The sequence below is a fragment of the Tachysurus fulvidraco genome, chromosome 22 (assembly GCF_022655615.1).
Source record: "Tachysurus fulvidraco isolate hzauxx_2018 chromosome 22, HZAU_PFXX_2.0, whole genome shotgun sequence".
Taxonomy (NCBI): Eukaryota; Metazoa; Chordata; class Actinopteri; order Siluriformes; family Bagridae; genus Tachysurus; species Tachysurus fulvidraco.
Window position 1 is genome coordinate 16,063,212 of NC_062539.1, and position 12,924 is coordinate 16,076,135.

Consider the following 12,924-nt stretch of genomic DNA (forward strand, 5'->3'; position numbering starts at 1 on the left):
ATTTATTTATTTTATTGGCTGCACTTTGCCCATCAGCATAGAGCTAGATTTATGAATTATGAATCTCAGTCGAGCAGTAAATTTTAAAAACGTTCCTCCAATATGGAAAGCATGTCGTCATAATCAAAATAAATGATGTGAGCTTTTATCCCGACGGACTTTCTGAAGCGCGTGCTTTATAGGTCCGGTGCAATGCTGACACCTGGTGGTGCTCTTTAATTTATGGACTGCACCTGAAGCACGGGCTCGTTTACGTCCGTCTGTAGATTCCGTCATCTGCTCTAAAGGGGATGATTCATTGGTAATGTTTTCGTTGCTATGGCAGCAGGATAAACACAACTCCAGACCCCAAATTTCTATGCATGATTGTGTAAGCGACCCGACTTGTTCTGACCGACGCTCCCTGTTTTCACAGCATACATGAAGCGACGCCACAGTTCGGTTAGCGATACCCAGCCGGTGGAGACTGGCCTGATGGGGGCAGACTTCGGCCCAGGCACCAGCCCCCAGCACCACCCTCAGCAGCATCTGAAGAAGCCCCGGGTGGTTCTGGCTCCTGAGGAAAAGGAGGCACTGAAGAGGGCCTACCAGCAGAAGCCCTACCCCTCTCCCAAAACCATTGAGGAACTGGCAACCCAGCTCAACCTCAAAACCAGCACCGTCATCAACTGGTTCCACAACTACAGGTACCTTCTGAAGCACCTTATTAAGTTACATCAGTCCGTGTCTTAATACAGAGTTTTGTTTCATCGGTCATGAATTTGTGAAACTTGCTCGATTTATATATGATCCTGAACAACAGTTACAAAAACTTAGGAAGCATAAAACAATAAAACATGAGGAATTCCTCTAATTCTCTCTCTCTCTCTCATTCATTCTCTCTCTCTCTCATTCATTCTCTCTCTCATTCTCTCTCTCCCTCTCTCACTCATTCTCTCTCTCTCCCTCTCTCACTCATTCTCTCCCTCTCACTTATTCTCTCTCTCTCATTCTCTCTCTCTCTCTCCCTCTAGGTCTCGTATTCGCCGAGAGCTCTTTATCGAGGAGATTCAGGCAGCAGGCTCAGGCTCGGCTTCAGCAGGTGAGGGCGGCTCACCTTCAGTCCAGGCAGGAAAAGGAAGTGATGGTTGCGACGGCACGGATTCAGATGGCACAGCCGAAGGCAGACACGATGCCCCCGGCGAAGAAAAGCCCACCTCCGGTCCCGAGGACATGCCCAAGGAGCCCACTCCGTCTAACTCGCCGACCCCGAGACCCCCCACTACCTCAGCCACCGAAGGACCTGGCACCAGCGGGCACCAGGGCGGCACCTCGGCCCTCGGCCTGTTCGGCTTTTCGCGTAACCCCAAGGACAACAGCCTGCGTAAAAAGAAAGCCGCCAACCTCAATAACATTATCCACCGGCTGGAGAAAGCCGCCAGCAAAGAGGAGCCGTCCGAATGGGAGTTCTGAGTCCTCGCTAGCGTCCACACCCACACACCCACACACTCACCCTCCCCACTACCCCCAATCAGACCTAGGAGGAGACACTTACCTCCCGAGGGCATAGCCAAAGTCAAGTGCGGCCATGAGACTTTTATTTTATGAAAAAGGAGAAAGAAGTGAATAAGTGCAGTAGTGCGTGTAAGAAGAGGAAGCGGATCGTTCCGGATTCTTGTACCGAGATGAAGCACTTAGCCGTCCGTCGGCCGGCCACGGCGCCCAAATAAACCACCCCAAAACTCAGCATTAAGCTGCCTCGCTCTCTCATCTAGGGCTCTTTCCTTCAAAAGGCACACTTCAAGGAGAGGATCAGCACACTCGCCTGAAAAGTGCACACAGACTCCGAGCTCTGATTCTTCACACTGTTGATTTGAGTTACTGTTACACTTATTTTTTATTTTTATGTCTCTCTATTTTTTTTTTTTTTTTTTTTTTTTTGTAATCGACGTGTGTGTGTAATATTTTTAACCTACTCCATAATGTCTGGCTGAAAAACAAGAGGATTGAGAACAAAAAAAAAAAGACAGTTACTGAAGGAAAGGTTTAGGAAGTTCATCCTCACATTTCCTGTCTCTCCCTCCACAAGCGCCATCTAATGGCTGAGGACCTCCTGCATTTCTTCACCTTTTTTTTTCAACAGGAAGTCCTCTGATGAAGAACAAGGTCTTTTTTACACACACACATATATATACAGGATATATATGTATACACACACACACACACACACACACACACACACACACATATATAGCAATTTGGTTGCCACTAAGAGATTGCACAGTCTATTGACTCTAAAGGACAAAAAAGTGATACAAAAAAATACTCACTTTTTTGGAAGGGAGAATTAACTTAAAGGGAAAAAAAACAAAAAAGTTTTAAAACTTTGGATAGAAAAAAAATCACAATTTTTGTACATCAAAAAAAGGTGCAAGGTTTAAAGAAGAAAAAAACAAACAAACAAACGGACAGACGCGAGAACACATCGTGGTAGCTGACTGCCAGTTCGTCACGTAGAGCTCTAACGGCGCACATAGCATCTTTATGCACGCTTCACGCCACGTTATAACGTTTCAAGACACGTAAAAAGATCAAACGAAGCAGAGATTATAACATCTGGTCTAGACGCTTAATAAGGCTCTGCTCGATTATATATAAAAAAAAAAACACAAACAAAAAAAAAACGTTGGCATCTGTTGCAGGACGGAGGACTAGAGGACTGTGGGGTTGTAGTTCTGTACTCATTAGACACGAGTGGTACTGTTAAGTCTTCGGGGTGGGTTTTAGTTTTTCCTCTGACGTCGCCACGAGATGCACAGTTCACTTTAAAACCAAAAACAAACGAAACAAAAAAGAAAACGCACCCCACGATTCGGCCGTGATCCAGGCGTGTGTGTGTGTGTGTGTGCGCGCGCGTGTGTGTGTGTGTGTGTGATTTCGAGGGATTTATTTTAAGGTGAACTCGACTCCTAATTTCTTTTTTTTTTCCCCTCCTCCTCCTCCTTCCTCCTCCATTATCAAGTCTCTAAAAGGTACCTTGGTTAAAAAGAAGTACTGTTAGGTTTGTCAGCGTTGGAACCGAGCACACGCGCGAGCACCAAGTAACGTGATACCAAAGTGTTGCTTCATATTTCTTAACCAGATGCATTTCTTCCTCGCTTAAAATATAGGAATATATTATAATAATAATAATAATAATAGTGATCGTGCTCCAACCAAATTTCTGTTAGGGAAAAACTCCTCATTTGGTATCTGTGAAGCATACTGGCGTGTATTTCTTTTTATTTTATTTTGGTTTTCCTCTCTCTCTCTCTCTCTCTCTCTCTCTCTCTCTCTCTCTCTCTCTCTCTCTCTCTTTTTTAAACTGGAGGTAGCCCATAATGACGAGGCGCCGTGTGTACAGACACCGCCGTCCTCTCGGACCCCGAACATGCTCTCAGTGCCTGTTATAATCCACTGCCTCCCTTCTGTACGTCTGTGTGTACGTGTGTGTCAGCTTGTGTACGAGATCAGGTTGTACATATTACACACACACACACACACTCATGTAGAGTGCACAACTGCCCCACTTCCTCCCTCATTATCATAAGCTGTCATGTTATAACCAATCATTAGCATTAATAGGCTTCTAATGAAGTAGTGGATTTAATTTGTTTGTTTGTTTTGTTTGTTTGTTTTTTGTAAACGATTTTATCGCCATATCCTTAAGCGTCATATAGAGTTGCGAGTTTATTCGGCTTATTTATAGGTGCTTTGTTTCTGTTTATATGAATCTGTCCGTTTTTTTATTGAGTTTCGGTTTATAAGAGGGCGAGTCGTTTATTTTTTATTTTGTTTGTTTGTTTGTTGTGTTTATTTTTCTGTCTGTCTTATAATTTTTAGACTGATTTTAGACTGCCGGCAGTATTGGGTAATATTTACAAGATTTAGTTCTCGTTACGTTGTATATTAATGAATTCTGCAGATTATTTGAACTCGTTTATGTTACTTTGGAATTCTAACGATGTCACTTAAAAAAAAAACGATCACGGCGGCATTTAATGGCTGACTAAAAGCCGTTCACTTTTTATCGTACGTTTGATTTGTCGTTACTCTTTTACTCTTTCTCACGTAGTACGAAGCATCGTGTCTCTTTCGTATCCTCTGATAATATTTGACGTGTCTGGGAATCCTGTCTCTCTTTTTTTTTTATTTTTTTTTTTTATTATTATTACTTTAGTGAGCGTGTTTCGTACCTCTCAGGCCCTGTGTACACTGGCGTTTCTATCTCTGCGCTTCAGAGAGTGTGGATTTCCCTTAAATGTTGTGTTCGGGACACTGCAGATGATCGCTGTGTGTGTGTGTGTGTGTGTGTGTGTGTGTGTGTGTGTGTGTGTGTGTGTGTGTGTGTGTGTGTGTGTGTGTGTGTGTGTGTTCGCGCGCGCGCTTGGATCTTCGTACGCTGGTTGTTTTGGTTGACGGCGTGTTTTTTTTCCCACCCACACACTTCATTCTGTTAAATTTCTGCACTATTACAGCATTAAGGTTCGTCTACATTGTAATTGAGGTTTAAGGAGAACTTGGTGTTCGTGCTTTTTTTTTTTGTTTGTTTGTTTGTTTGTTTGTTTTTTTGGACTCACGTCGTCATCATCAGTACGATCGCAGTTAAAGCGAAACTTTGCAGCGTTTCAGCGCGTTAAAAAAGAAATTATAATTCGTATAAAAAAAAAAGCTCAGGATTTATTTCTCAACAGTAAGGTTTTATATCCTCAGATCTGTCCTCACTATAGCACGGTTACAGCGATGAATGAATTAAAGCTCCAGAGCAGGTTCTATAGTGGGTTTTATCACATGGAGAGATGTTAAGGATGCCCTCTAGTGGTCAATTACATTAATTTAGCGATTTCTTTTTTTTAATATTAAACCCCGATAAATGATTATCCCGTCTTCTTTCATGCAACATAGACTGTTAACTGTAGGCTTCGGTTGCTAAGCAACGTAATGGACGGAACTGTAAGTTTGTGACGGGTTTTATCGGTTTACGTATAATAAGGTTATCGTTCCGCACTCGGACGTGCGTATAACCACAAACGTTCGCATTCGGACAACGAATATAAAATTAAATCAAAGCCAGATGGAAATGTTGGAAATGTAGAATTTCTGCATATCATTTCGAAACATAACATCGAGGTCACTGACTTTTTTTTTTTTTTTTTTGTAATTGGCAGTAAAATTAGCTAAATAAAAAAAATTATGACAAAGTAAAATGTGGAATTTTAAAGGTTTAATCAGGATTAGTTTTATTATTATTTTTATTTTATCTAAAAGAGTAGAATTAAGAGCAGAATTCACTCAGACAGCTCTAATATCCGAGCTATTGAGCTCTTTATTGAGCCCCCCGAGCCCCCCCCCCCCACCCCCACCCCCACCCCACCCCGAATGCAGCGGCGTGAATACTGAGCTCACAGCTAAGTCCTAGGGATCGTTTGCACTTATCCATATCATTTCATCTCACTTCTTTTCAGCCGGGTGACGTTTGGCCTTCGACCGCACTGCGTCCCGCTTTCAAAGCACAAAGACCGAGGTCAAAAGGAGAGAAACAGAAAAAAAAAAACGTCTGCGGAACCGAGGAAAGTTTCCGAGCCGTAACTGCCGTCGAGATTATCGCAAACTTCGCAAAAGCCCTTTACAGGTTCAATGAATCGTCTTGGCAAGCACTTAAAGCAGCACACTGCGATTTGCGTTTTGCAAAAATGAATAAATAAAACTCAATCTTTTTCTGCACCCAGTGCATCTTTATTTGAATCTCCTATTCATTTAAAGCTGGTAATGCAATTACCGTCATATCGGAACTATAAATCTAAAAGGTTTTAAACCCAAATCCACACAAATTTCTCATCGCCTTTCGAGTTCCAGAGTTAAAGCACTCGCCTATTTCACAACTTTCATTTACCCTGATGTTAGATTTGTAGCTAAAGCACTTCCAGATTGCACAGTAAGACCCTGTGGCCGATCACTGACAAAGCACAATCGTACACCGCTTCAGGATCGGATCGGCGGGGGCAAAAACCAGACCTCGTTTTTCATCATTCTTTTTTTTTTTTACGTCGTTGCTTAGACACGTCGAGTCCGAGATTCTCCCCTCACGTGTCGAGTGCCTTCTCACCTCGTGAGATAGTCGTTTACGAGGAAGTTTCCGTATCACTACAAAACACTAAGACGACCGTTCCAGGTTTTTACAACCGTTTATAGAATAAAAGATGCCGCGTCGTTAATCCAGATCAAATTGCATTAAAAAAAATAATAAAAGTCTGAACACTAAACTCTCGAGAACTCGAGCTCGGTACTCATCCCTGCTCTTCTTTTTTTTTTTTTTTTCCCCCACAATCGCTTTTTTTTTTTAAACGGAAAAATAAAACCCGTCCGTCCTCAAACGCACGAACGCCAAGTTCTTCTCTTCAGTCTTTAACGTATCGGACTCGTCAGAAAGCTTTCAGCAGCCCCACACGTTTTTACATCCTTCAGGGCTTTCACACGTCTGATTAAATCCTCCAGGTTTCGCAGATTTACTGAATTATGTATGGTTTGATTTGACACGGATGGATCTCCTTTCTCTTGGTGCTCGAGGCTGATTTATTTATTTTTATTTCTTTTTCCCTTCGTTTTGTTTTTTTTCGTTCGTTCGTTCACCGGTGCGTGTGGCGTGTTTTGTACTGACTGGTCAGTGGAAGATATTTAGTTTTGTCTCTTATGCGAAGTTATTCATACACTGATGAGAACACTGAGTTACGTGACTTGAATGGACCCGTGTTGAAGTTTTTGTGGTTTTGTTGTTGTTTTTAGATTTGTTTTGTTTTTAACGTGTCGTCCTGCTCTTTTTCTTCTTTTACGTGTCTGTTACATGATCCGATGAAGAATTCAGACCCACGATTTCATCTGCTGTTCAGTAATTGTTCGGGGAAGTGAGAGAGAGAGAGAGAGAGAGAATCCTTTACAGCAGCTGTTTTTAAAGAAACCAAATACTGTACTAAAACGGGTTATTGTGTGCATGCGAGTGCATCTATCAGGTCAACAAAGTTATTTTTTTTTTTTTTTCTGTTTTACATCGTTCCTTAATCACGTATCGCCTCCTCCCCGTTCCATCTGTTTTATTCCCCCCTTAACTTGAGCTCAGGCGAAAACAAAGACATACAGTTGAATTCGTTTGTTCGTTTCGTTCCACTTCAAATCAACCGATTTTAACACAATCGCTTTAAGACCTCAAAAGATTCAACGGTGAAGCTCCGTATCGAAGAACCCCGATCCTTTCGCTCACGACCCGACTGCTGTTAGTCTCCGTTCGTTTAGTTTCTTTCTTCCGTTTCGTTCTTTACGTAAAGCGCCGATCCGTTCCCGAGGAGGTTCTGAATAATCCAGGGAAGATCTTGGAAAGCCTGGTTCTCAGTGCGTGGATCTCACCGCTCGAGAAAGAAAAAAAAAACAAGTCTCTGACTCTGAGGACGGAGAAACCGAGACACGAGTGACTTCATTACGGAGTCATTTTTGCTAAAAGGCTTTTATTTTGTTTTAGGTGCTCGAAGACAGGCGTGTAATCACAAAGCGTGATAGATATCTACTCACACACAGGGATGCATCGATACTGTTTTTCAGACTGTTAGCACTGATACTTAGTGTTAAGCAGTCGAAGTCACGTGACATTTTATTGAACCCACTTTGTAATGACGGAGATCGTCATGCTGCGTTCACACGAACGGGCAGAAAGCGACCGGCATTCATTCGTTTTCAGTGAGAGCTGATTTCAGTGACTGGTCGTAAGTGTGTTGATCAGAGCGACTAAATTGAGAAACTTTATGCAAACATGGAGCGACTCGGTGACGGTTGATTTTATCAGCAACACGCCGATAAACGTTATTACCATGGCGACGCATGCCGGCCACGTCACAGTACCGCGACTGGAGACTCGGGCGAGTGAAGGCAGCATCAGTGTCGGTAACATGTGAAAGAAGGCTCAGTGCTCGGGGTTCAGTGCTCGGGGTTCGGTGCTCGGGGTTCGGTGCTCGCTGAATTGAACTGTTCTGTGCACACAGGCGTTTTTAACCATCAGCGATCCTGCTCAGCCGCTCACGCTCTGTATCAAAGAGGTTTTATCAGATTATCGCCATCGTACGTAGACTGCGTGACAGCTACTGTACATGTGATGATCCTGCAAGTTTGTGTTGATCGTTTTCATTAAAAAAAAAATCCATTCGCAAGTTCTCTCGAGACAAAATCTTCAGCTTTGAGTACGATTAATTAGCCACAGTTACAGTACAGAGGATATCAGTCTCCGTACCGATGCATCCCTGTTTTGAACAGGTAGAATACGTGCAAATTTCCTTCAAAATTCAGGAACCTAAATGCGAACGCCGTCCATAAATGGAGAAGAACGGACATCACTCGCACTCTGTCGTTACACGCCGACCCGACCGTGACTTTATTTCAGAGCATCAGGTCCGCCTCCCGTCGTCTTCATCGCGTTGGCCTCAACAGAGAATTGTGACTTTCTTACGAGCGGATTTTGTGAATTGCAGATTGAACTGTTATTTTTGTACCGAAGTAAATCAGATATTCTATTACACCACCATGCAAAACGTTGTACAGGTTTTACCGAGACATATCGTACCGTGTGTCCAGCCGTTACTCCTCGGTGTCGTATCGCGTGTGTTTCGATGGTAGCGGACGTGCACAGGACGACACCGGCCTCTTTATCAGGACCGACGAGCCTCTGTCGTCCTGTAGCGGATATGAAGTGGATTCTTCTGAACTGAGCGGAATCACTGGGACGCCGACACGGCGTCAGTCGTGTAGCCGGTCAGAGTTTTTATGTTTATGGATTTTGTAAGTTTGTTTCCTATGACGTTTATTTTAAAGCATTATAAAGCGCGACGGCGTAGAAGCGAACGGCTCTCGCTTTTTTTTTTGTTCGTTTTTATTTTAACGAAAGCTTTAGAACTGACGTGTCGATTTAAGTGTCATGAATCTGTCCATCGTCCCAAATCTCGAACGTCTAGAGGGCGAGCAAGTTCTTGGTGAATAAATAAATAAATAAATAAATAAGAAGAAGAAGAAAGAGAAAAAATCCCAATCCGTTCGCTACAGTCGGCTCGGACCGTGGGGTCGATGGGAATCGTAGTCTTTGCTGCTAACAGGAGTCATGACGTTTTTTTTTCTTTCCACGTCGATTTGACGATTCGTTTAAATCATCTGTCGTAATCTTAATCCGGGTTACAAAAGCATTTTGTAAGAAGTTGTTTCAGAGATTACACTTAGTCATTTGTATTTAAAAAAAAAAAAAATCAATAAAAAAACTCTACTTATCGGCCGTTTTGTGGCTCTTCACACTCTTTGATCACTTTACTACTTCAAGCCACCCTGCCAGATTTCTAGTCTTTTTTTTCTAAAGGACGCTTTTCCAGCTTGAAGCTTTGGAAAGCTGGGACACTACTTTAATATCCGGGGTGGGATTATATCAGGACTGACACATAAACAAACAAAAAAAAAAAAAGAGGGGGGGGGCGGGGATTTGGGGCCACACCCACACCCTGCCTTAAAAGTGCCAGAGGCCTCAAAGCTCCCTCGTGTACATGGTGTATTACATACAGGAGGGAAAAAAGTTGTATTTTGTCCACTAGCGTTTGATAAGCACTCACTACGAACGGGTTTAAGATGTAAACACACAGTCCAAATAATAAACGACAAAAATAACGATTAAAAAAAATACAAAAAAAAACAACGAAGAACACGAATACTTTCTATGTATAGTATGTGTAAGAAGATGTACAAACTTTATCAGATGATATTTCGAGAGGACTTTCGAGAGAAACGCTCCGAAGGCCAGACGACTTTGTGTGTGTGTGTGTGTGTGTGTGTGTGTGTGTGTGTGTGGGACGAATACGGATCATGCCAAATACTAAGATTATGTCAGACGTTCCCTGAGACTCTGTTGAGGTGTGTGTGTCTTGACGTGGTTTTGTATGGAGTGTGTGTATATACTTTTGTGTTTATTGGAATTTTGCTTTCTCTCTCTCTCTCTCTCTCTCTCTCTCTCTCTCTCTCTCTCTCTCTCTCTCTCTCTCTCTCTCTCTCTCTCGTTCTCTGGTTAGTGCTTATCTTGACTAAACACCAGTCATTCTGAGGTTTGTATTTAGGAGAGTGTGACCGCAGATGAGATTTGTCTGGCTCCAGTTTGGGTATACACACACACACACACACACACACGCCCCAGACTCATAAGTCAGTACTAAGTTTTAGGGTGTGTGTGTGTGTGTGTGTGTGTGTGTGTGTGTGTGTGTGTGTGTGTGTGTGTGTGTGTGTGTGTGTGTGTGTGTGTGTGTGTGTGTGTGTGTTCAACATGCTCACTGACTTTCAGTTTCTCTGTTTTTTTTTTGGTTTTTTTTTTGGTTTGTTTTTTATACAAGTGATTGATGTTTGAGTGTTTTTTCCTTCCTCACACTTTTCCACTAGACATGGTGCCATACACCCGAATAGCGCGATTCTGCAAAGCAATCCCATCATGCCTCTGAACGTAGACCCACTGAATCACCATCCTTGAAGTCATTGTGAGATTTAAAAAGACTAAGCGATCTTCCCGAACTCCACCTTGTGTGTGTGTTTCAGTGTGACCTCGTCACTTCAGTCTGCATGAGCGTTTTATACTTGTACTGCCTTTCTCCTCTCTCTCCCTCTCTCTCCCTCTCCCTCTCTCTCTCTATCTCTCTATCTATCTGCTCACCTCCCAGCCTCACGGTAGGTCCGGGGTTTAATTTCACGTTTGTTTTCCTCTGATCTTTGTGTTAGTTTTTTTTTTTCTTTCTTTCTTTCCTGTTTTTTTTTTTTTGTTGTTTTTTTTTTTAGTGTCATGTAGTCTGTTCTCAGCACTGTAAGACAGTCCCTTATACAATATGGAGAAGCAATATCACTGTAAGAAATCTTCACAATGTATTATTATTATTATTGTTACTATGATTATGATTATTCACTAGCACCCTAGGTGTGATAATTGAAGTAAATATCTTTTATACAAACACAGATGGCTTGTGGTCCGTCCCTTTATTTATCCTCGACTCCGACGCACACTTTTTTTTTTTTTTTTAAGTACGAGGACACAAATTTGGTGACTCGCATGATTTAGACGGTGTCCTATAGCAGTTTGTATTTTTTAAAGCGTCTGTTTACATCTTTCTGGGACAGAAATTACACCCGGTTTCGTTACAGTATAACGGTGTCGTCACGGTAACGAGACGTCATTTCCGGGAACCTTCTGCTTTACGCTTAACACACCACACTATGGGGTTTATGTTCTGGGCGAGAACTCGTAGCTTTCCCTGTGAATAAACCGTGCTAATGACACAACAAAGCCGTAACATGGAGTTAATAAAGTTTGGTGTCTCCTTGGGTAATATATCGGCACAGCCGAACCTGTTCCATCTCTTTTCCCAAGTGATCGATCGTTAAATATACATCCTCACCACAGGTAAGTTCATCTGTTTACGGATACCAGAAAATGGTTTGAGTAAAAATTTATAATAAGTGAATAGAATTTTAAGTCTCTTGAGAGTTCTTTGATGATGTGATGTTTGTGGCACAGTTTAATGTGTGTGTGTGTGTGTGTGTGTGTGTGAGACAGGACGCTACGCTGCGCTTCAGGTGGAGTTTTCAGCTGCCGTAAAGACCAGTGCCGAGCAGAAGGAGCTCATCTTCAAACTGGAGCATGACCTGAGCACCATCCAGGCCATGTCCTCCCTGTCACGCCCTGAAGCTGAGGTACACCACACACAGTAGAGACTCCAGCACACAAAGAGAGATCGCTATGACATGAAACTCGACGTTCACGCGACTGAGTGCTAACGCTTGAGATTTGTGTCCTCTAGGGGGCGGACCTGAGCGCCATGGACCGAATCCCTGAGCCTATTAAAGAGGCTACGGCTCTGTTTACAGGTAATGCACACAAATTATATACTGTGTACCACATGAAGCTGGGACAGTCTGTAAACCTGTGTGTGTGTGTGTGTGTGTGTGTGTGTGTGTGTGTGTGTGTGTGTGTGTGTGTAGGATTAGGTGTCTCTCAGTCTGAGCTGCCTCAGGGTCAGATGGACTCTCTGCTGTCCATCATCTCCAGCCAAAGAGAGAGATTCCGAGCTCGCAACCAGGAACTGGAGACTGTAAGTGTCCTTACACTCGTGCCCTTGTTCCCCAAGCTCACTTGCCTAAGCTTACTCGTGCCCTTGTTCCCTTTTTTGTTTCTCTGTAAATATTTATCTCTTACTATGTTTATTTTCTTTGTGCGCTCTCTCACTCTCTCTCTCTCTCTCCCTCTATCTCTCTCTCTCTCTCACCTCATGCCATTTCTCTCGGTCTCTCAGGAGAACCGTTCTCTGCAGCAGACTCTGCAGGTTCTGCAGTCAGAGCTGGACAGTCTACGTGCTGACAACATCAAGCTGTATGAGAAGATCAAGTTCCTGCAGAGTTACCCAACCAGAGTGAGTCCTCAGACCTGCAGCTCTGACATCTCACTACATCCACAGTTTCTTTCACTGGGTCAGATGTATGACTCACACAAAGAGATATGATTCATACAGAGATATGATTCATACACAGAGATCCGATTCACACAGAGAGATCTGATTCACACACACAGAGAGATCTGATTCACACACACAGAGAGATCTGATTCACACACACAGAGATCTGATTCACACACACAGAGATCTGATTCACACAGAGAGATAGGATTCACACACAATGATATGATTCACACAGAGAGATATGATTCACACACACAGAGATATGATTCACACACACAGAGATATGATTCACACACACAGAGATATGATTCACACACACAGAGATATGATTCACACACACAGAGATATGATTCACACACACAGAGATATGATTCACACACACAGAGATATGATTCACACACAC

At 42.9% G+C, this 12,924-nt stretch overlaps 1 protein-coding gene across 4 annotated transcripts in view; it reads left to right on the forward strand.

The window, feature by feature from the left end:
* cux1b (cut-like homeobox 1b) overlaps window positions 1–12,924 on the forward strand; it is a 137,285-nt gene that overhangs the window by 121,099 nt on the left and 3,262 nt on the right. For 3 of the 4 annotated variants that reach the window (XM_047806611.1, XM_047806612.1, XM_047806613.1), the window contains 2 exons: window positions 416–686; window positions 1,014–11,025. In XM_047806611.1, coding sequence (XP_047662567.1) covers window positions 416–686; window positions 1,014–1,452 — 710 coding nt within the window. In that variant the 3' untranslated portion in view covers window positions 1,453–11,025. Of the gene's footprint in view, window positions 1–415; window positions 687–1,013; window positions 11,026–11,623; window positions 11,761–11,867; window positions 11,935–12,048; window positions 12,159–12,359; window positions 12,477–12,924 lie in introns of those variants that run through there. The other variant, XM_047806614.1, reaches the window with a different exon arrangement.